General features: G+C 36.3%; 1 protein-coding gene across 1 annotated transcript; it reads left to right on the top strand.

Annotated features, from left to right (window-relative positions):
* The first annotated feature begins 860 nt into the window (after nucleotides 1-860).
* On the top strand, nucleotides 861-3,765 carry LOC128551123 (complement C1q tumor necrosis factor-related protein 3-like). The gene is made up of 2 exons (XM_053531561.1): nucleotides 861-1,108; nucleotides 1,862-3,765. Exons 1-2 carry the CDS (start codon nucleotides 970-972, stop codon nucleotides 2,293-2,295), a joined length of 573 nt encoding a protein of 190 aa, XP_053387536.1. The 5' UTR covers nucleotides 861-969; the 3' UTR covers nucleotides 2,296-3,765.
* Nucleotides 3,766-24,475: the final 20,710 nt, after the last annotated feature.

Genomic DNA, 24,475 nt, shown 5'->3' on the forward strand with positions numbered 1-24,475 from the left:
GATCTTACTATATTCACATATGTTTCATACGCTGTTCTTCAGCCAAAGACATAATTATGTTATGTCGAATTGCTAAATAAATACTGTTGTTGTTGCTGCTCCTGATGCTGCTTCTGCTTCTGCTGAAAGTACGCCAAATTATCAATTATTTCGTTTGCGGTACATTCAACGTACATATTGTTTTTGTGTTTATTTATTTATTTATTTATTTTTTGTAATTGGAGCCTTTTTTCCATTATTCGATTATTCGTAGGAAATTTGTCCGAATAATATTGATGCTGTAAATGTTTATAGATGATAATGCTTACGGTGTAGAGAGGCATAAACATGATGTTTTTTATGAAATCAAATTATCGAATTATTCAGAATCTGCTGAAAATAACAACCGTAAAAAAACTTTTTAGAACAGTTACATACTTGAAATACAGAAATGTTCGTAAGTATTTTTCTTCCGTTTACAAGAAGAATTTACAGGCATACAGACAGATATACTTTTATGTACAATCAGATTCTATCCCATATATACATGAAAACAACATGATTTGTAACATCAGTAAATTTGGGTGTGTATATATACAGCGAGTGACCTCCGTGAACGAGTGGTTAAGACCTGTAACTTCAAATCACTTGTCCCTTTCCGATGTAGGTTCGAGTCTCGCTAGGGGCGTAGAATTCTTCGAAGAGGAAGCCATTTAGCTGGCTTACGGAAGGTCGCTGGTTCTACCCAGATGCCCACCTTTGATGAAATACTGCACCGTCAAAAGCTGGAAAGTCGCCATATGACCTATAATTGTGTCAGTGTGACGTAAACCTAACAAAAAATAATACAGTGTATAATTGATATAATTATATCTGTATCAATATTTGAGTCGCGTTTAACTTCACACTGAAATACGACATTCAAGTGTAGATCTGCTTTTGAAAAGGTGGGGTGAACGTTTCAAAATATAACTGGAAATAATCATCAAAATGAAATCGAATTACACGCTCGTGGTTATCGTGTTTTTCTTTGTTTTTGGATGCACTAATGGAGCACCCGTCGATTCAGAGGAATTCGAACAGTTGCAAAATACAGTCTCTTTGCTTCAAAGAAAACTTGATCATCATGGTTTGTATGTTTTATTTGCTTGTTCAATTGTAGCCCGAGTGAAATAATTATTACGCTTCTGAACGACTTAAAATAATTTTATCCAAGAGCAAATCATTGTTTGAGATATATTATTTCGATTCTAACACATTATAAAGGATTGTTATCTATATCTTCATCTTTGAAGATGTCAACCAAATATTTTCCTGTTTTAAAAGTATTTCGAAATGAAGATTTGAATAAAGTAACAATGAGGATGGAGAATTGGTATCAAAGTATGGGCTTATGCTATATAATTATATACTAGGGTTTGGGTAGCAGTAACAACGATTGTTCCGAGGTAACATGGACAACTTTAAAACCATTGCGCAAGACCAATAGGCTAAGGTCAACAATTCCAAATGTCACCTTCGACCAAATGGCAGAATTCCACAAACATCCATGCAATAATTGTTGTTTTGCATTACTTATGTCTGAAAATACTCACTAACTGGCTATTGAACAAAATACTTCTAGCTGGCTGTATGCTTAGTAAGAAGCGATCAATTTGCGAATGTTTGCGTTTCCCTGATGCGCACTAAAAGGTTCCATCTTTGTTCGATTAATAAAAATAACCAAAACTGACGATTAATTTCTATTTTAGTATAAATCATGTGTAGAAAATGGTAATCAATTCAATTATTCAAAAAAAAAATGACATAGGCAATATCTTCTATTTCAAAGGCGATAGTCTTAACTCTTGATATAATTATTTTTCTTTATTTTTCCTTTTAGTCTCAATGAACAGGCCAGTCGCCTTTACTGCCGGGCTAACGAAAACAATCACAAACATGGGAACAAAGCAGCAAATTGTTTTCGACAGTGTATTCACAAACGTCGGGAATGGGTACAACACTTTGAACGGACATTTCACCGCGCCATTTAGTGGGGTTTACGCTTTCTTTGTCGTTATAACAAATACTCCCACACATTCTTGCAGCGTTCAGCTTTTGAGAAATGGATACTTCATCGGACACGTATTGGCTCACACGAAGGCTAAATCTACTAAAGATGGGAATTATTTGACGTCAACGCTTGCCGTCACCGTCAAACTGCAGAGAGGAGACCATGTCTGGGTACAGAACGAATATGCTTTCTCTGCAGTTGAACAGCTGGATGGTTATAACTGGTCCATGTTCTCAGGACATCTCATTGGTGGTGCTTACTAGCAGAGGGAACTGTATATCGTGGAAACCTGTTTATTGGTACATATATATAGACATTGTTCTCCTTTCATGATACTCAATTCTTTCGTCAAACTTTTTTTGTAATTTAGAAAGCATATCTTAAAAACACTGTCAAATATATTAAGCAGTCAAACAAAGGAGTGACGTAATGTAGTTGGTTAAAGACACTGATTCTGGTATGCCTGGTGTGTGGCCTATGGAGATGATAAGGTCTGCGTATTGGCGATAAGGGCCAATACACACGTCAGGACCATTGGTAGACTTGCTTCTGTTTATCATAATAAGCTACTGTATAGCTACTGTGCAGTAAATAAATTGCAGGTGATATTTCTGACCTTTATAGCAAATCAGTTCTCACCTTTATAACGAGTTTAGACAGTTTGATTGAATTAGGGCTAATTAAACAAAGTGATAAGATACAACAGTTTTTTGTCATATTTTTAATAAAGTAAGTTTTTTAACAATTACATCTCATTATTGCTGTTTTTTTTACCAAAAATATAAAAAAAATGCATTCAGGCACATAGCTTTTAGAAGTAATAAATTATTGTGTATTTTGAACAATGATATATCTTTATTGCTGGATTTTATTATACATAAAAAGAAAGTTAACATTATTTAGACAACACAAGAGGAATTAAGCATTTTTAATATACAACATCCTTCTGTCTATATACCTTCCTTATCTATTAAAAATGCAACTGAACGCTTTTTTAATTTCTAGTAAAATCCAGCAATTATCTTTTTTGTTTTTCGTTTTTATTTTGTTACTTTTGATAAAAAGATCATAATCATTGAATAAACAAACTTGTAATTTCTCTTATTAAGTTTTGAATAATTATTTTGTAGTGAGAAATGCTTTGCTATAAGAGTTATAATTTAATTTGTCAGGACATTACTCAACATGACTGAGCAATCAAAATTAGTATCTTATCAATTAAAATAATTTTGTGTACATGCTGAAAAAAGACTAAAAAAAACAACAGCATTTCAATAAATAAAATGCAAAACACAGGAAATAACCAATTTACCTGTAGGCAATAAAATTTATGATTCTCTGACTATTATTAGGCTACATGTCAAGTCTACAGGGGTTTTATGGACCCTTATCAGACTGGACCAGACAGGATCTTGTATATTGGGGATTAAAAAGTCTGGTATTTGGGGGGGTCACTTATATAGGAGATTTTCTTTGCCTTTAAGGCAGGTGGAAAGAGGAAAAGAAAAATATCAATTCAGAAAGTGTTTGGAGCACGAGACTGCTTAATACACAGGTTCACGTGCGTAGTTAAAGTGACTGAACATATGACCAGATTTAATTGTTCTTTGTCAATAAAATATATCACACTCTGTGTATATTAATAAATAATCACACTTAGAAAATAATGTATATTGGTAACTTTCAATTAAGCAGAATTAGCAAAGTGAATATAAGTAAAGAAATTACATGTTCATATTTTTACAAATATTTTTGTCTTTGGCCTATTTCATACAAACACACATATTCGTGCGTGTGTGCGTGCGTATGTAATGGGAGACAATCAAAATCCCCTTGATCAAAATCCCCTACACTGAAAAATGACAGGGTGTTACAAAATCCCCTTTATACTTTTGCAGGGGGTATCATAATCCCCTCTGTGATTTTTACTTATTTCATCAAATTCAAATACAACTATATACAATGTAATCCAAAAATATATGTTAATATTTTGGATAAACAAGTTTTTCTCTGGCCTATATTATACAGAAACACACATGTGCGTATGTGTGTGCGTTTGTGCCTGCGTGCGTGCGTGTGTGATTCAGTCTAACAATTTTCTTTCTTTGCCATTTATATATTTATTCAATGTAATAAAGTATTCTGTTTTTATTAATTGGACGGAAATATTCACTGCGGGATAAGCAAAAGCCCATGAAAGTTGTGTAGTTATCGCTAATACCATAGTCACACATACGGCGCAGAAAGCTACGTCTAGCCACGGATAGAATCGTAGCAATCCGTATCGATCCGTACCTGAGTCCTACGGATTGTTACGGATTGATACGGATTACTACTTTAAGGTACGGCTCAGATACGGATCGATACGGATTACTACGTTTCTATCCGTGGCTAGACGTAGCTATCCGCGCCATATGTGTGACTGGGGTATTACCACGTATAAAGATGTTTCTCCGTTTCCGCCACGTTCATCCATTTTAGTGAGCAGCTTCGTCGCCTATTTGAACATCAGTTATAAATGTAACGGATCCTTGGTCAACAACTGTCCAGTCATGTCCAGAGGGATGACAACCACTGTAAACACTGGCAACAACCTGACCATTTTTCTCCAGATTCATAACAATTATGGCATGGTTTAAGAAAGACACGGAAAAGATATATAACCATGCTTCATAGGCGTAGCAGGATTTTCTGGAAGGGGTGCGAAAGTTAGATGCTAGGCTGGCTGCCACCTTCTTGAGGTGTGGGTTTGGGGTTATCCGGACATTTGCCTCCCAGCCCAGGAAAGTTGTCGCCCAATGAAAAAGCGGACTGCTCCAGACATTTGCCCGCCAGTTGAAATGAAACAATCAACCTTGAATAGCTATCAACAATATTGTGCTAAATACATCATTTAGTTTGTCAATATTTTTAACATTATGATATGCATTGAGCGCAAAATGTCTGATTTCAAATGTTGAAGCTACCGGCTCACTCGCCCCACAACACTGTTACATCAAATTCCAGGTTGGAATATTCAATTCTTTTATGTGAGGGAGCTGTGTAGCAGGTTTACGAAGCTTAAAAATCTCATAATATAAAATTGTGTCGGTTTGACTTAAACACATGAAACAAATCCCCTGAGAAAACCTACAAAACAAACCAGCAAAAACAAGGCTATCACCTTTGATCCATATTCCATACACTTTTCAAACCATGTCCTCGCCATGGGACGGAAATATATTAGAGCATGAGTTCTGTTGTCGGCATGTACCGGAGGGGGATCCCGAAATTGGGTCTATGGGGCGGAGTCTCCAAAGTGATCGGTAGATACCACCATGGAAAAATATTGGCAGTTATACCTTAGCTGAACTCAAACTCAATATAACTTATAGCATAAATATTTGAGGCAATGTTCTTATTAAGTTTTTTTTTCTCAAACTATTGTCTGCTCCAACCACTTCATTAATTATAAATACTATTGATATAAGATTTTGCATGCAAAGCGACCACAATATTTTGACTATATTGACTGACAGCTCAATTTTAGGCTATCAACAATGTATGCTGGCCAGATCTGAGAGAGGGTTGCTGTGCCGCATCCCTGCTGAGCATCCTTTGGGTTCTATATTACTGCATGCACCAAATTTATAAACGTCTACCGCAGTTTAAATACCGCTTGGCTTTGTAACTTATAACTGTTTTGCAAATGCGACAACTCACTGTTTTGCAAATGCAACAATTCACAGAGTAAGTATATGTAAGTTGGCGAGCGAAGCGAGCCGAAAAGTACAGATAACAAATAGAATTGGCATAAAATGTAAGTTAGTGGAATGAAGTTTGTAACCTTTGCCGAAAAGTGGGTTCGCACCCGTTGCACACCCCTCTGAATATACCCTTATGCTTTCTTTTAGAGCGATGAAAATATCGGCACTTTTGTAATAACCAGTTTATTTGTATTGTTCTCAAAATGTATGTAAACTTATTTATATTTGTTTGTGAACTAAAACATTAACAGTCTTCTGAAGGAGTCGCCCTCTTCATATTCAAATACACACACTACCCTGAAGAGCTGCGATGATGGGAAGCAGGAACATTTAAAAGTATTTAAATAAGTCAATTAGTCATTCATGGACTTCAAGGCGTTTTCATTATGTACATTTTAACACAAGTTGTTATGCTATAGCTGATTTACAAACGCCTTAACACACCACACTCGTATACACTAGTGCTATAAATTGAGTTGTTCTCTGAATATACCAGACAAGCAGATTCTGCAAGAAATTGTTTACGGTGATTCTTATCCATCCAAAGCCTCCCTTAGCCTGCTAAATTTCTTAAATGGACTGGTCCATCATTCAATTTGGGCAATACCATTACTTATTAGAAGGGGTATTCATTTAAATATTTTCTGACTGAATCCAAAGCCAGTTTTAGAAGGTTAAATATGTAATGTAGAATGCATCACGGTGAATAAAAGAACCGGTAACGTACATGCGCAGTCAAGACAGCATGCGATGTCATGTGAAGCCGCCAAGGGTTTCAAGAGTTTAAACCGGCACGTGAATGGCGGTTCCTGTCTAGACTACAAGATTAAATTACTCCGTAACTGTACAAATTAGTAATTTCGACTTTCTATTACAGTTGCTTTTCATTAGAAATGAAGATTGTCGTATGCATCAAAGTTTTCTTATTTTGAAAATTCAGACTTTTTGTTTTTATTGTCATTGATAAATTAATGCAGATATTTTAAATCAATTCAGACTTTAATGAAACTTTGTACGAGTGTTCCATATTCAGCTAATGATATCTCAGTAAATTGCTGGGTATGTGCGTTTACATGTAAACAAACTTTAAAACTTGCTCAAAATTATGTTCACTGTGAAATTTTTTTGTGTGGTTGTTATTGTCTAGATGCCATTCTGTTTCCTTATGGCGTTGGCTACTGTCGCATTTACATTGTACCATTAACCTTACGTGCTACGATTCTCAAAAGTATCCACAGTGGGCATAAACATGTGTTTGTGAATTTTTTTTTAAAAAAAACATACATGTTCAAAGCTGGATTAATTTTCATGAAGTAAAAAAAATTGGAATCATATTAATATCAGTAATAGCTACTTCATTCACAGAACTTAGAACAATGGAATCTTGTTGAGCCTAGTATAATAACCAGACTGGTTTATATTCAACGTTGTTTGCTAATCATAAATGAAAACTTATTTCATTTGTTCTTTTCTTTCTTTATTTTTCTGTTTTATTCACTCAGTGTAATAAAGCTTTCAGATTTTTTTAACTTAAGGGTCAATATCTATTTCGGGATAAGTAAAAAGCCCATGAAACTCGTATAGTTGTCGCCATATATAGATGTTTCTCCGTTTCCACCACGTTCATCCACTTTAGCGAAAATTTCGTCGCCTATTTCAACATCTGCTATGATCGTAACGGATCCTTGGTCGGCAATATGCCACTCTGCTTCTGGGGTATGGCCTGCACAATACACACTGGCCATTATATATCCATTTTTCTCTAGATTTACGACAATGACGTGATAACTTAAAATAGAGACGGAGAAGATATATAGCCCTGCTTTAGGAGCGATGAAAATGCCGGCATTTTTGTGATAACCGGCTCCAACATTCATTAACACATTATCGAACACAACCATCTGACCGCGGCTTAAGTGAGGAACTTCACCACGGTTTATTGTTGCGTGGAAGGCCACAATGTCAGAGCTGTTCAGGGGGAAACGGATTTGTCTAAACATGCCTGAAATGTAATACAAACAATATTAAACCATTAAATAGAAATATAATCAAATAATAAACATACTGTCTGTATATTTCTTTGCATTTATTTCAACAACAATGGTGATATGTACTAGTTATTCTGGTGAGTGCGATAAATGCAAAATAACCTAGTATCTTTCACTGGTCGAAGGTGCAAATTAACATATCAGGGTCGAGGGTAACTTTTCAGGCGGTAGCGAGGTTCTGTCGAATTACCACAAAGAAGTCAACTGTTACCCGAGTTAGATATTTCCCATCCTCGCGTTTACCAGTGACAGATTTTATTTTTCTTGCGTATCGTTTTCTTCAAAATTAATGTAGAAGAGACAAATGAAATGATTGCTTGTAATGTAAGCGCTATTTTATTGAGTAGTTATTCGTAAATTACAGCATACCCGGGGTGTAAGACGAGATTTTCCGGCAATGACAAGAAAACGTCGGAAAAAATCCTGTCTGGCAACAAGAAGTTAGTACCAACACCACCTTACACCACCGCGATATGTTTTGATATATATATGAAAACTATTTTGTTCGCCTTATCGTACGATATGGAAAATCTTAGCTACCTGAATATAGGGAACAATTCCAATGGAGAGGTCGGGTTCATTTCCTTGACAAAGCAAATATTCTTATCAATGCCTACGAGGGCATTCTAAGAATAAAGACAATAGTGAGTCTGTGTACAATCTTCGAATTTAGTTTATCACTTCAAAGTACTCGCCCTTGACTTCTACGCACTTAAGCAGTCGAGAAATTCAAAGACTTAACTACAGTAAAGGAACCAGCATGGGAGCCATCTGGTCTTGTCGCGTAAGAGCGGACAGCTTTTTTTAACACTAATTTTTCACTTGGCATGATCACAGAGGTCTAAATTAAAGCTGGTTTCTGATTGAATTTCATTTTGGTTGTATTTTTGACATTTTGGTGAAGTTAAACTCAATTTTAGTATTAGTAGTACCTCCAGGTCACAGCAGTGTGATTATGTATGTGATTTTACAGTAAGCACATGTTTGATTGTTTGTTTGTTTTAGGTTTAACTCCGTTTTTCAACAGTAACGGCGGGCAGTTAACCTAACCAGTGTTCCTGAATTCTGTACCAGTACAAACCTGTTCTCTGCAAGTAACTGCCAACTTCCCAACATGAATTATCTGAGGTGGAGGACGAATGATTTTAGACACTAAGTCTTTTATCAAATCGTCACGGAGAATATACGCCCCGACCGGGTATCGAACTCGCAACACCGCGGTCCGTAGACCAACACTGTCGCTACTGAGCTAAGCGTGCGGTCAGAAAGCAAATGTGACAAGAGAAATCTCTCTTAGAAGATACATGACCCCTAGTTTATATCAGTTTTATCACTCACTCACTCAATCCTCTTCAGTGCCGTCTGGTGCTTGAGGCGACTGCAAGGGACCTCCATCTGGTTCTGTCTGCAGCAACTCGAGGCGCCGTCTCCATTGTCAGATCTCGATTTTTTAGGTCTTTCTGGATGGTTCGCCTCCAAGTCTCTTTTGGTCGGCCTCTATTCCTTCTACCTTGAGGTGTCCACCGAAGGGCTACTCTGGGCAGCGAGTTGGGAGGCATGCGATAGACGTGTCCAAGCCATCGCCAACGTCTTGTTTGGATGGTCTCTAGAATTGTGTGCATCCCTGTTCTGTTACGCAGTTCTTCATTTGAGATGGTGTTAGGCCAAAAGATCTCCAGAATACGCCGTAGGGACTTGTTTTGGAAGACTTCGAGTTTATGTTCAGTGGCAAAAGAGGTCTTCCAGCACTCTGATCCATACAGGAGGACACTGAGAACGTTGTTGTTGAAAATCCTAATCTTGGTTTGGATGTTTAATCCTGTGGATCTCCAAACTGGCATCAGCATTGCAAATGCTTGGTATGCTTTGCTGATCCTGGTGTTGACTTCTTTGTCGCAGTCCCCAGATGTGGTTACTTTGCTACCCAAGTAACTGAACTCTTCAACATCCTCTAAAGGTCTTCCGTTGATCATGACTGGATTGTTATTGTTTGAGTTTATCCTTAAGACCTGTGTCTTTTTGGCATTTATCTTCAGTCCTATCTTGCTTGCTGTAGCACTGAGGCACTCTGTCTTTTGCTGGATGTCTGGATGTCTATTAACTAATAGTCCAAGGTCATCTGCATAGTCCAGGTCCTCCAGGACTGAGGTCAGTGTCCATTGTAGACCCTGTCTTCTTCCCTGTGTAACGTTCCTCATGATCCAATCGATTTCCAGGGAGAAGAGTACAGATGACAATATGCATCCCTGCTTCACTCCGGTGTTCACTTTGAAAGGCTCAGTGAGCTTGTTGTCATGTATCACTCTGCATTCAAAATTTTCGTAGAGGGACTGGATTATATTAACCAGTTTCTTTGGGATGCCATAGTGACGAAGGATCTTCCAGAGTGATTCACGGTGTAGACTGTCGAAAGCCTTCTCGAAGTCAACAAAGACAGCATAGAGTATGCTGTTCCATTCCTGTGACTGTTCTAGAATCTGTCGTAAAACAAAGATATGATCAATTCAAGATCTTCCCTTTCTAAAACCGGCCTGTTCCTGGCGTAGTATATTATCTACCGCAACTGTGATGCGCTGCAATATGATGCGGCTGAAGACCTTGCTGGTAAGAGAGAGTAGTGTAATGCCTCGCCAATTGTTGCAGTCTCCAAGGTCACCTTTCTTGGGCAGCTTAACAATGACTCCCTTCTTCCAGTCACTTGGAATATCCTCTTTATCCCATATGTCTTGAAGGATATGCTGCAGTATTCGAGGTGTTTCCTGCTCCTCTGTTTTTAACATCTCAGCACATACACCATCCTCTCCTGGGGCTTTACCATTCTTCAGTCTCTGGATGGCACTTGTCACTTCATTCAGTGTGATGAGGCCCATGTCTATCTCCAGGTCTGTTTCTGCCTCATCAATGTCAGCAAGTATTGGTGGATCCGGTCGGTTTAATATCTTTTCAAAATGCTCTCTCCATCTCTCGAGTTTTGCCACTTCCTCCGTTATTGATGAGCCGTCTTCTGCTTTCACTGGGAGATCTTGATTGGGACCGTGATCACCTCTAAGCTTCTTAGTGATCTGATAGATGGTCTTCATATCTCCGCGTTCAGCAGCTACCTGTGCATCTTCAGCAAGTTGCTCTGTGTACCGGCGCTTATCTCTTCTCGCTGATGTCTTCACTTCCCTATCTTTTTCCCTGTATAAAGTGGCTGCCCTCTCTTTCAACCTTGGTGACTTGGCATCTAGGAGGTTTTTCTTCAGTTGTTTCCTCTATTCTATGGACGACCATGTGTCCTCAGATATCCATTCAGTTTTGGCACATCTCCTGTAGCCTATGACTTCTGCTGCAGCATCATTCATGGTCTTGTTGAATTGGTCAATAGTGAGAGCTGTTTCATCTTGGAGGATGCTGAATCGGTTTCTGAGCGTGACGTTAAATTCTTCTCTGACGTTTCGGTTTCTGAGTTTGGTAACATCAAATCGCTTGCTTCTACTTGTCCCGACCTTAGCTTTCCTCAGCTTGAGAGTAATCTTTGCTATGACAAGATTATGGTCACTACCAACATCGGCATGGCGCATTACTCGCACATCCTGTAGAGAGTGCTTCCACTTACTGTTGATCATGATGTGATCTATCTGGCTTTTGGTATTTCCATCTGGTGATGTCAAAGTCAACTTGTGGATGGTCTTGTGTGCAAAAAGGGTGCCCCCTATGACAAAGTCATTCTCCTCGCACAAACTGACGAGCCTTTCGCCATTGTTGGTGAGGTCGCCCATGGCATGCTGACCCATCACTCTCCTCCTGTTGTAGTTGTTCTGTCCAACTCTTGCATTAAAATCGCCCATCAGTAGTGTGACATCATGCCTTGGGATGTCATCTAGTACTGCCTGTAGTGAGCTGTAGAAATTGTCCTTTGCTTCCTCCTCTGCGTTGTCAATTGGTGCATAAGCAACTACAATGGAGACCTTTATTTATCTGGAGTTGAGTCTCACATATAGTAGGCGTTCACTGATAGGTTTCCACTCTAGAACAGCGTTGGCAAACTTTTGGTCAATGATAAGAGCTACCCCTTCATGATGGATGTTATCCTTTCGCCCTGACCATATAACGACTTCTCCTGAGTTTAGTCTCTGCTTCCCAGTCCCTGTCCACCTGACTTCACTCATGCCCAACAGTGATATGTTATATCGTTTCATCTCATTTACTGCTTGTGCTAGTCTTCCAGCTTGATAAAGTGTCCGCACATTCCAACATCCAACTCGTATGTGACGTTTTGGTGTCAGGAGATCCACTATCGGGTTGTGAACCGTCAAACGTCCAGATGTCTGGCCTGTTTCACTCCCTCTACCGGTTGAAGTTATATTCCTTGTAGTCGTTTCCGTAGCAAATTGAGTTTTTACAGGGTAGAGTCGCTAGCCCTACGCCCAACCCTCCTCCTTTCTCATCCGGACTTGGGACCGGCCATGGTGGAGCTGTTCTCTGCAAGTAACTGCCAACTTCCCAACATGAATTATCTGAGGTGGAGGACGAATGATTTTAGACACTAAGTCTTTTATCAAATCGTCACGGAGAATATACGCCCCGACCGGGTATCGAACTCGCAACACCGCGGTCCGTAGACCAACACTGTCGCTACTGAGCTAAGCGTGCGGTCAGAAAGCAAATGTGACAAGAGAAATCTCTCTTAGAAGATACATGACCCCTAGTTTATATCAGTTTTATCATAACACTTCAAAACGAGGTAAAGATTTGTTGTCTGAAATGGGTCTAGCTATGTTTGGTAGCTCTTTAAAAAGTGTCCGTTTTTTTAAGCATATATATATTAATAGGAAATATTTACTGGTGTGTGACCTATAAAGATGAATGCTGCAGAGTAGTCTCCCTCTGGTTTGATCAAACTTCTCTCCCAAGTACTTTATTCGATCATTATTTGGACCCAGCCAGCGTCTTATTTCAGCCTTGGAAAGAGGAAACAGTCACATCTGGTGAATTAGCGGCATATTTATCTTTTTACATATTTTATACAACTTTTCATCTCTCAGAAACCTTTAGATGATGACATGTTTGTGTATTGCAGCGTTATCATGGATCAACTGGAGACCGCGAAGGCCAGTCCTTGGATGTATATGTTTTGATTTGTTTTTTTCTTTTTCTTTTTTTTTTTTGTATTTACGTTCAATAGCTTTCAGTACTTTGTTTCTATAAAACTTTCCAATGACTGACTTTCATGACGATATAGAAATTTATACATCAGTGCCCATTGATTTAAAGATGGAATACAAAACCTTTTTGACACTTTAACTCTTTTCCACAATTAATGCTCTACGGTCACATTCTCTTAGCCACTGTCTTTTGTCAACGAGACGTTGTGGCGCATAAAAGCATATCCAGGTCGCATCTCCTGTTAGCAGCTGTGACACTGTGCGATCATCGAAATTTGAGAACCTTTTCGGTGTTTTAAGCACATTTAACCCTAATGGCCTTATACTCCTCGATTAGCATGTGAGGCACCCAATGGACATAAACCTTTCTTAAATGAGAATTTCATGCGTTCTCCCCGTTGACATGCTAAGAAAAGTCACTATCGCGGACACCATGTACCTGATGTATTCATCAATCAGACATCTTACAGCAGCAATGTGCTTCGACATTACTGCTGTTTTGGGCCTTTCAGGACGAGCGCTGTCTTTAAGGACAATCTGCCTTGCATGTTTTTCTAAAGAACAACGTACTTTATTGTACACTCCATTTTCAGATTTCTATTCGCTTTTCATATCTAAATGTATTTGCTTAGTGTATAATATTACACCTGATAAATTAAATATCTCCGAAATGGTACGATACTTTTCAATAAAACGTTGCAGGGTAATTAATGAATTATTCATGTATCATCCATGTAAGACACGAGTTTCTTTCACATCAAACTTATGCAGAAGTGCGCCATTGTTATTATTTTTAGAATGGCCCTCGTATTTGGCATAACCTCACGAACAAACTTAAAAAGCAATGGGATCAATATGAAATGGTAGCAACAGTCTTTATAAAATAGGAAAAATAGTGTTTAATGTTTTTACCTTCTTCAACGAGCGACGGTTGTGTGTTTCCTTGTACATTGATTTTCTCTACAGAAATTGCTGCTCTTGGCTTAAGTTTTTTATCTGATTCATTGGTTTCTCTCTCGCCACTTATGTCACTTGTAGGGTTTTCGGTGAAATACGGTTTTCCGCCATTGTGTTCCTGACGTCCATGTTCGACAGGTTGTTGTGTCTTACTGTTTACTTTATCAAGTTCCTCCTGCAGCAATTTAATGTCCATTTGTTGTTGTCTGATAATACGCCTCATAGCAACATCTAAAAGTTCACCGAAAATGATATAAGGAACGGTGATCGGGGAAAGTTTAGAAAGTCAGACATTCCTCTTGTATTCACAGTAATGGGAAAGAAATAGTAAAAGTATCCTCAAATATGACAAAAATTGCACCATTAGGCACATACTGTTCATTTTTCTCTGTGGACAATTTACTTCAATTTGTTCGCTTACCAGACTTGACAGCCAATACTGATATTTTATATAAATCACCTTTCGAGCAAATCACAATACTGATAATGTACATCAATCACATTTCCAGCAAAGTACAATACTGATATCGTACATCAACCACTTTTCCAGCAAAGTACAGTACAATGTACTGATATTGTACATCAATCACTTTTCCAGCAAAGTACAATACTGATAATGTACATCAATCACTTTTCAATACTGATAATGTACGTCAATCACTTTTCAATACTGATAATGTACATCAATCACTTTTCCAGCAAAGTACAATACTGATATTTTACATCAATCACTTTTCCAGCAAAGTACAATACTGATAATGTACATCAATCACTTTTCCAGCAAAGTACAATACTGATATTGTACATCAATCACCTTTCAAGCAAAGTACGATACTGATACTGTACATCAATCACTTTTCAATACTGATATTGTACATCAATCACTTTTCCAGCAAAGTACAATACTGATATTGTACATCAATCACTTTTTAAACAGAAAACAATGCTTATAATGTACATAAAACACTTTCCCAAACATGGAACAAAACTGATATTGATTCTCCAGCATGGAACAATGCTGATAATGTTTATCAAACACTTTCCCCTGGAACAATATAAATAATGTTAATCAAACACTTTTCTTATTTAGCATGGAACAATACTGATAATATCTATCAAACACTTTCCCCAGCATTGAACAATACTGATAATGTTTATCAAACACTTTCCCCAGCATGGAACAATACTGATAATGTTTATCAAACACTTTCCCCAGCATGGAATAAGACTGAGAAATTAAATAAATGAATTTCAAACACTTTCCCAGCGTAGGGGAGTAGTAGAATAAAAAGTCATCGAACACACACGCACTTACCATTCTGAACCAGCATCTTATTGCTGCTTTCCAAGGATTCTATACGGCTCACAATATCTTTCATTATGTCCTCGTCACACCCATTGGATAACCACAACGTACAGGAACATATGGATAGAACAAGTGACCATGCTACAAGATCCATTTTTATTCCATTTAATAACTTGAATGATTTGCTCGGCTCGTTTACTTGTTATCTCTGTTCCGATTTTCATGACCTAGTTTTTGTATAAACAGGACTGTCATATTTCATTATTTTTCACGCTTTGCCTATCTAGTGTCAACTGTCAAGTCTGTATTCTACGGAAACACAAAAAGGGCATCCGAATTTTTGTCTATCTCATTGTACCGACATAGCGTCTTGAGTTTCTTTTCGATATATCATATATCGTCAAGCCTGTTAAGTTCCATGTTGTTCCTACAAAACTGCATCTTCCATTTATTGTTTGTACCTCATTTCCACGACATAGTGTAGATCTTTAAAAAATATCAAATCGGGATATAGTTGTCGTGAGAATGAGATAAAAAAACAAAAGTTTAACTCGAATGTCCCCTATGTGTTTCAGCATTATGCAGTCAAACAAACTAATGTAAACTAATTTTTGTCCCGTCGATTTGGAGTGTTGGCGAAAAAACTGCTTGGTGTGGCTATTGAAATCACAATAATTTGTGTCACGATTGCAATTTCACAAACTGAGTTTATTTGTATTGTTCTCAAAATGTATATAAATTAATTTATGTTGCTTTGTGAACTAAAACATAAACTAACAGTCTTCTAGAGGAGCCGCCCAAGTAGGCTACCGGTGGCAACATAAATAACCTTTTAACATACACACACTCCCCGTAAGAACTCCAATGATGCGAAGCAGGAACCTTTTAAAAATTGTAAATTTCTCAGTTAGTCACTTAAAGGGTAGTAATTGCAACTTTAATCTCTAAAATATCATTAACCTTCAAGGGCGGATCCAAGAGGTTCCACCTCCCTATAGTATGAAGAGCATGTAGTTTTTCATATCTTAAAATTGAGATGTCTTTTAGTATTCTGCTCGCTTTGTATCAATAATATTTATAGTTATTAAAGTGCTTGAAGCAGACAATAGTCAGATCATCTTGAGCAAATTGCTCTTTTTTTAAAATTTACACATTTAAAAAAAAGACAATGTATCAAATATTCACCCAGGCCCCCTAAAACTAACCCACCCCACTCTCTCCCTTCTCCCCCACCCAAAGCCATGATTCACTCCTAACTTTCAAGTCTTCCGTTGTGAATTTTAGTATTTTGTCTCTGGGTCCATAAAAAGACATTTTCAAGGCCAAGAATTTATTTGAAAATGCACTCTGAAAATGATGTTCATGATCACTAAATGCATCTTCAAGATTTAAAGAGCGCCTACTATTATTCCTCAACCTCGTGGAATGGTGCAAAATTCTTAAAAATTGACTTTTTCCAAATGAATGATATCAAAAAAAAGATCAACCCAAGCATGATATTGATAATATTCTACAATTTATTTTATCGGCGTTTCGGCGATAAGTCTTGTACAAGATAAACAAGAAAAACGGGGGAAAATAAAATTAATAATGAATCACGAAAAAAATGTCTTGGCCTGAGAAAATATACACTGTGAATATCAGATTATATACTACGCTATCAGTGTTTTAAACATGTAATTGTTGGGGGAAAAAACGCAGTTACACATTAATTTTTTGTTGAAGTTCAGCCGAAGAGTGTTTGGCTAAAAATGATCTTTCTTTAAAATGAAGATTGGTCATATTATGAACATTAGAACATAAGTATTAGTTTCTAAACTATTTTTGAAAAACAAAATGCTAATAAAAACATGTCCGAGACGGGACTCTAACCAGGATTCCTCGGCAATAAATTTTCCTACCATCTTGACCAATACACCACGAAGAAATTCGTAACGATTGTTTATATCAAGCTTTATTATTAAGGCTGTTTACAATCGGTACCCTGTGACAAACGCTTTTCAATTTTGTATAGAAAAAAATAATAAAAATAACTAATTATAATTCTAATGTGTTTCCACAACATATAAAATGTCAGTAACTAAGTTTCAAAGCCTTCTTAAGAAATATAGCAATAATTTCCTGATGACATATTTTTTTCTCTCTTTTTTTTCTCTGCTGTCGTAAGACCTGGGGGTCAATCCATTTAAACATATTTCTAAAAAAACATAATAATCACATAAGTTCTTAATTTCTTACGTTCTTTTTCATTCCCAGTTACTATAATTACTAATGTAGAGATAGTACCTAAGCTTTTCAAATCATAGGTTTGAAGTTAAAAAGCTTTGAAATGAAGACAAATGTCCATATATTTCTCAAAAACAGAAATATAGACAATATTTTAACCAGAAGTGTGGAGTTATGAGCATTTAATATTTTCATGTTAACGAAAAGTTTGTGATCAAGGAAATGTAACTCTTCTTGAACATGGAGAGCATAAACATCAAAGGGACATAATATAGTCAATATTTTCTAATTGGATGCACTTGATTTAACCCAAACAAAAAAAAGATTGGAATGAATCGGTGTAATAAATGGTAAACAAATCGGGTGATTTGTTCACGATTTGATCACGATTCAAATGGTATGCAAATGAGCTAATGAATCGGTAATAAATCGTAACAAAATCGTTTAATAAATCGGTAACAAATCAGGACTTTAAATTGTTTTGCTAAATAATGAATCGGTAACAAATCGGGTATGCTGAAGTTTAAATGAAAGGAATTTGGAAATCAGTGGCACTAATAAGTCGGTAATAAATCGTGCTAATGAATGGGTAATGAATCGTACTAATAACTCAGCATTATTTTTAAGGGACGAAAGCATGGGTACAAAAAGTTTGAGGACGAATTGTAATTCTCTAGAAAGGGTAGCATTAACTATAACAATGGCAAACTAAAAGTTCTAGTAAGGAAAGAACAACATGAAATATATAGATTCTATTTACAGTATAGCAATTGCAAAATTCAAAAATATGATACATATTAGAACATATGCATCAGATCTAATTTATAAAATTTCTTTAAAGTTGTCATGAAAACATGTGACAATCTTGTAATTATGTCCTAAAAACTTAACAGCTTCAAATATAGTGTAAAGAGTTAATGTATGCACTTAAACATGTCCTTTTACAACTATATTAGACAATCAAACATTTGCACTTACTCCATAACAGTTAAAATTCCAGTATTTTAGAGGATGTAGTGTCTCTGTGTATTTCAGTTATCCCGCCAAAATGCATTAAAGATGGCTGACAATATACTCATGTTTCCCGCCCAAAAAGTCACAACTTTACTTTTTAATGAATCGGTAATAAATGGTACTGCACAAAAATACCTGTTTCTAATGAATGGTAAACAAATCAGTTATCTGCAATGAATTGGGGAGGGACTTTCTCTGCAAAACCCGATTTGCTTCCGATTCATTAAATGAATCGTAAACAAATGGTGTTAATAAATCGGCAAATCCCGATTTGTTCACCATTTATTCACGATTTTGATACCATTTGTTACTTGATATTTTTGTTTGGGAACATTCAACTTTGATCTGGATTGCTAAATAATGATCCATGATACTGTGTGCTAAAAATTTAGAACATCTGGAACAGTCTATTAACAGCAAAACAATGCTTTAGCAGAATCCAAATAGTTAAGCTCTAACCGGGACTCGAACCCAGGACCTCTCACACCTAAGACGCTTTACCACTTCCCTATAACAGCAGTAGGTAATAGCTATGCAGTTTAGTTGCTGGATTACATTGCGTGAACTGGAACAATAATCGGTGAACTCCGGATTATCGGCGTATTCGCTTTGTTACCTAAAGGAAATTTTTGTGTAAAGAAAAAATATAATCTAATGCTGCCAACGTCATAATCGATCAAATCTGCCCAAATTTCTCTGACGTGTTGTTCAGAGTATGAACTTACTAACTGGTAGTACCAGTGAAATATTACTTACATTGAATCTTTTATATTTGCCCTTTTTGCAGCTGTCGAACGGCAAAGACGGTGAGTTTTGGCCAAATATAAGTAATTATTTTACAAGTTTTGAGAGGATTTCAATTGATGGGAAATTACAGTTACAAACTAAATACCCTTCTGCAACACATGGAGTCATTAGCATTCACTGTCAATCAGTATTATGATAAAGATCGACAGTCATTCATTCATTTCAAAGTTTCATAGACAGAGTCCGTTGTTTACATTTTTATCGTAACCCGTGCACTTGTAAAAATCACTTTAGTTTGAAAAATCAAAGTATGCAAAGAGCTATGGTACGGTCTCTAACTAATGGCGCGAAGAACGCTTAAATATTTTACACGTATATTACACCTGAATGAATATATTTTTGTTATTTCTAACTGCACTAGGCCTATATGAAAACAAAAAAGTTGATTGTTGACGTTGAATTATATATATCCAGATGAAAATAAAAGTTTAATGGTTTGGCATATTTTTTGCCTGCAATAACCCGTTAAATTTCATGAAAATCAACATTTTCGCAAAAATTTAATACGTTTTCATGAAAAGATAAAACCTTTTCTCGATAGTCATTATTTGTTCATTCACTTAAGGTTTAACAGTATATCACAAAACCACAGTGAATGAACAACGTCTTTATAAACAATCTACCTTTTTATATTTTTACCATTCTGTCCCGTCGAATTGGATACTTAAAATATTCTAAAAGACTGGTCCCCATTAAAAAAAGAATGCCATTCGTAAAGAAATATGTCACCATAGCAATAAGATCCGTGTCATCATTATTTATAAGCATAAGCTAAGTTTTATTACATAATGCACACAATTATTTCTCGAGTAGCAGACGAAAAGTCTGGCATTTCAAGTTTACACAGTTAATTAGCAGTAATAAGATGACCCGAGAATGATGACCAATTAGAACCATCCAGTTCTTCGATAGTTGAATAAACATATTCGTTCTGAACCCAGACTTGGTCTCCCTGCTGAAGCTGAACTGTGACCGCGATTGTTGACGTCACAAAAAGGCCGCCATCTTTGCTACTACCGTTGGCTAGAGCATGTCCTATCCACTGTCCATTTTTCAAAAGCTGGATGCTGGCTGAATGTCCCGGAATATTAGTTAGAATGACAAAGAAAACGTAAGCTTCTCTGATCGGAGCTGTAAAATGACCATTCAAAGAGCTGTATCCATTCCCAAGGTTTGTAATTACATTGTCGAAAACAACGTGCTGATGTGTTTGTAATGGTTTTCGACAACGACGCCGTAAAGGCTACAGGGGCTAAAACAAACAAGATGTACAATATCAATGACCATTTTGCCGTCATTTAGTCAGTATCGTTTGATACTTTGCAGCAAAATAGATGCAAGAGGAAATAACGAAAAGATAAAAAGGGAATGAGAGAAGAAGCAAATTAAATAAGAAATAGCTATATTCGTCACCATAAGATTTTATGTAGATAAGAAATACACACCAGTCACCCCCATCAAATTTGATACAATCAGATTTTATATAAATTAGAAATACTCACCATTCGTGTCATCAGATTCCATCTATATAAGCAATACTTACAAGTCATACCATCAGATTTGACATAAATAAGCAATACTCACCATTCGTACAATCAGATTTGACATAAAGCAGTACTCACCATTCGTACCATCAGATTTGACATAAAGCAATACTCACCATTCGTACAATCAGATTTGACATAAAAAAGCAATACTCACCATTTGTACCATCAGATTTGACATAAATAAGCAATACTCACCATTCGTACAATCAGATTTGACATAAAGCAATACTCACCATTCGTACAATCAGATTTGACATAAAGCAATAATCACCATTCGTGCACTCAGATTTGACATAAATAAGCATTACTCACCATTCGTGCCGTCATATTTGACATAAAGCAATACTCAAAATTCGTGCAATCAGATTTTAGATAGATGATGAATACTCATCATTAGTGGAGATTTTATATAACATAAATAAACTCACCATTCGCACCATAAGATTTCCTATAAATAAGCAAAACTTACCATTCGTATGTCATGTAAACAAGAAATTCAATTGGTACATCTAGATTTTATATAAATAAGGAATACTCAGCATTCGTACGACCGGATTTCATGTAATTAAGAAATACTCAACATCCGTACATTCAGACTTCAATAAATAAGCAATACTCACCATTCGTACTATCAGATTTTATGTAAATAAAGAAATACTCACCAGTCGTACTATCAGATTGGTATTCTGAATAAAATACTCATATCAAGTATTTATAATTCGTAGAACCAACTTTTATATTAAATATTAGGAATATATGCACCATTTATACAATCAAAGATTACATCTTTAAAAAGAAATACACACCATTTTGTCTGTCCAGTTGTCCATGAAGTGTTGCGACGGTCTGCTGTAACTTGTTAATCTCCTGTGTTAGTATCTGAAATCTTGCCTCAATGGTGTGATCCTGTAAACCGTCCAGCATCCCGCTGATACAACCAACGACGGAAAATAGTAGGAATGTGCAATACGAATTCATATTGTAACTTTTTTCCGACTGTATGTGAAACTGAGTTAAAATATTACACTTTGTCCCGTGAAAAAATAAAATTTTCAGGTAGTGAAGTTACGACTGTATTTTGCTATTTGAAGGTCAAAATTCTTAAATTACGATATCATCTACCTCTCAGTCCTGCACGAACGTAACTTTTTGACTGAAAGCTAATCGATTTTAATACGAAACAATTACACCAAAACCTGTATATATCGACCATGACGTCAAAAAGGTGACTTTTATTTAAGAGTTCTTGCATAAAATTGTTTTCACTGGATCTGCCCATGTATTAAAGGGACTGGCCTCCAGATCGTTCGACAACAACAAAAATACATTTTTAGATATCTGGAAATAAATACTATATTTCTTACTAATTACTGACAGACGGTATGTTATCAAAACACATGAGAATTTGCTGTTTTTACTACTTTTAACGATGAAAATCTAAAAGTGTTTGTAACGCTTTTACTCAAGGTAAACTGTCTCGGTATTAATATCTATATTTTGAAGTCATAATTCACTACTTTCGCTATAGCGCTATTGGTTACAACGACGGGAAACGTTATTGCCGCGGCGGTCCATGGACATCTGGAATCTGCGTCTTGTTTCTTCCAAAAATAACCTTTTTTTCATAGCCTTCAAGATGCAAGCTAACCCATAGTATGTTTTTACAGTATCAGGTACCAACCCCAAAAGCACTGCCATCCCCCAAACAGATCCAACAACAATTTGATTTATTATAGAACTTTCATAAAAAATAAGGTTTAGAAAAAAGTGATAGTCTATAAAGGTACGTATAGAAGACCTGAAGTTGTCGTTGTTTTTGTGATATGAAACAAAGAAAGATTTGTTGAATTACTGACTGTCAACCTTTGCCAGGCGTTGCCAAGCGTGTCGCCAATGTAGGATCACATGGAATTACCATCGTCACATGATTTGCTTGGATGACAATATTTCTGCAACAATGTACCCCTTTGAACTCGGTTTCGGTTAATTTTTTTCAATAACCGTAAATGTATTGAATCGCGTGTAACTTGTGCGATTGTTTGTTCCGAATCATACTAATGGTTTTGGGAAATAACAGTCGATATGTGTTTATCTAATTTATCACAGAATTCAAATAAATCTGTAAAGCTAATCAATACGTTCTTACTCTTCCGTCCTCGAAATGTGTATGTTTTTAAAATAACTCGAATGTAACTCGCGAGTTATTATTCTTGAAATTGTGTTCCGGTTTACCAAATTTTTAAGTAATGTGCAAAATTATGGGTAATGTCATGTTTGTAATAAGGAGAAAGAGGTGTAAAAAGCGTTTAAAAGCCTTCAATACATGTATTAGTAAATGCTTTTGATAGCGTGTTGATTTGTGGGCCCCGGTTATGGATATTTAAAACATGACAACAGAATGGTAATTTAAAATTGTACCGGGATCGTAAAGTCACATATAAAACTGCAAGTCATGTTTTCTTCGGTCTCGGTCATAAACATTTCCGCGGGCTTCTGCAGACGTTTATAAACAAATAGATAAAATAAGGAAGCACTATTTCATGGCGCACGTAACATGGCGTAACCGTGTTTTGAAAGTGTTAAAATACGTGAAGTAATACGTCCTGTGAAATAACTTGTCAGTGCATAGAGGTCTAATGAGTTCTTTTTCACGCCTTATAACCTATATAGTGCTATATAGTGTGAGTGAATTAAGTGTAATATCTTTCCGTTGTATGATTTCGATTCTGAAACGTATTTCATATAAACTGGTAGATAAAAATGTAGTAGCACTCTTTCTAAGCGCCTGCATAGCGTCAAATAATACGCCAACATGACGTCAGATTTCTGTGTTTTAACGGAAATGCACATGGATTTTTCATACTAGATTACAGATGTTAAATACACTTCACATATTTAAATTGAAAATGAACATTGTGTGGTCTCTGCTTGAAAATGGTCTTCGGCAGAGATTTGGTTCTGATTGTACTGAAAACTGGTTGCACACACTCTAAATGGTGTGAAAAAAGAGTAACTTGTTTCGGAGGGTAGGCCTAGATAATGTGTATGTGATGTAAGTGCCGATGAAGGGGCTATATGTGACATGACGTGTGCGTTAAAGGGATGGTTTACTTATGCATCAACACAAGAAAAAAATACTTTTGATTTTAAGTAAACGTATTTCCTCACTGATTTTTCAATTTTTTTAATGATTTTGTTTACTGTATCAAAAATTTCGAAAACAGTTTTTTTATCAATTTTCAAACGAAACCATGGCCATCGGATGGGGAATGATCTAAATAAGAAAATGAGTGCTCACACTTATATGTTTCGTTCAGAAATAAGAAAGTTATTGCCGTTGTTTGGATAGAACTGCTGTCGATTTCGGCACGTGCACCGCTGAAATATAACATGAATTGAAAGTTGAATAAAAAGGCATCCATTGGCGTGTAATCAGTCAAATTGCTTGAATTCCGTGGCATATTACATCCTACATTCGCAACTCAATAGATGCATCAAGCGTAAATGTGTTTTAGATTAAAACAATGGATATATACTTCGGTGTACTGTTAATATATAAAAGAAATTTTGCATTTACTGCTTTATGAAAAGCAAAGTAGATTGATGATTATAATAGCTGGATAACATATCCTAATGCAACAATAA

Source organism: Mercenaria mercenaria, chromosome 19 (genome assembly GCF_021730395.1).
Source record: "Mercenaria mercenaria strain notata chromosome 19, MADL_Memer_1, whole genome shotgun sequence".
Taxonomy (NCBI): domain Eukaryota; kingdom Metazoa; phylum Mollusca; class Bivalvia; order Venerida; family Veneridae; genus Mercenaria; species Mercenaria mercenaria.

Excerpts from the sequence above, each read along its gene's own strand:
- LOC128551123 (XM_053531561.1), top strand. The coding sequence starts at position 970 with ATGAAATCGAATTACACGCTCGTGGTTATCGTGTTTTTCTTTGTTTTT. Across the intron at positions 1,109-1,861 it reads AAGAAAACTTGATCATCATG|TCTCAATGAACAGGCCAGTC; the intron begins GTTTGTATGTTT and ends TTTTCCTTTTAG.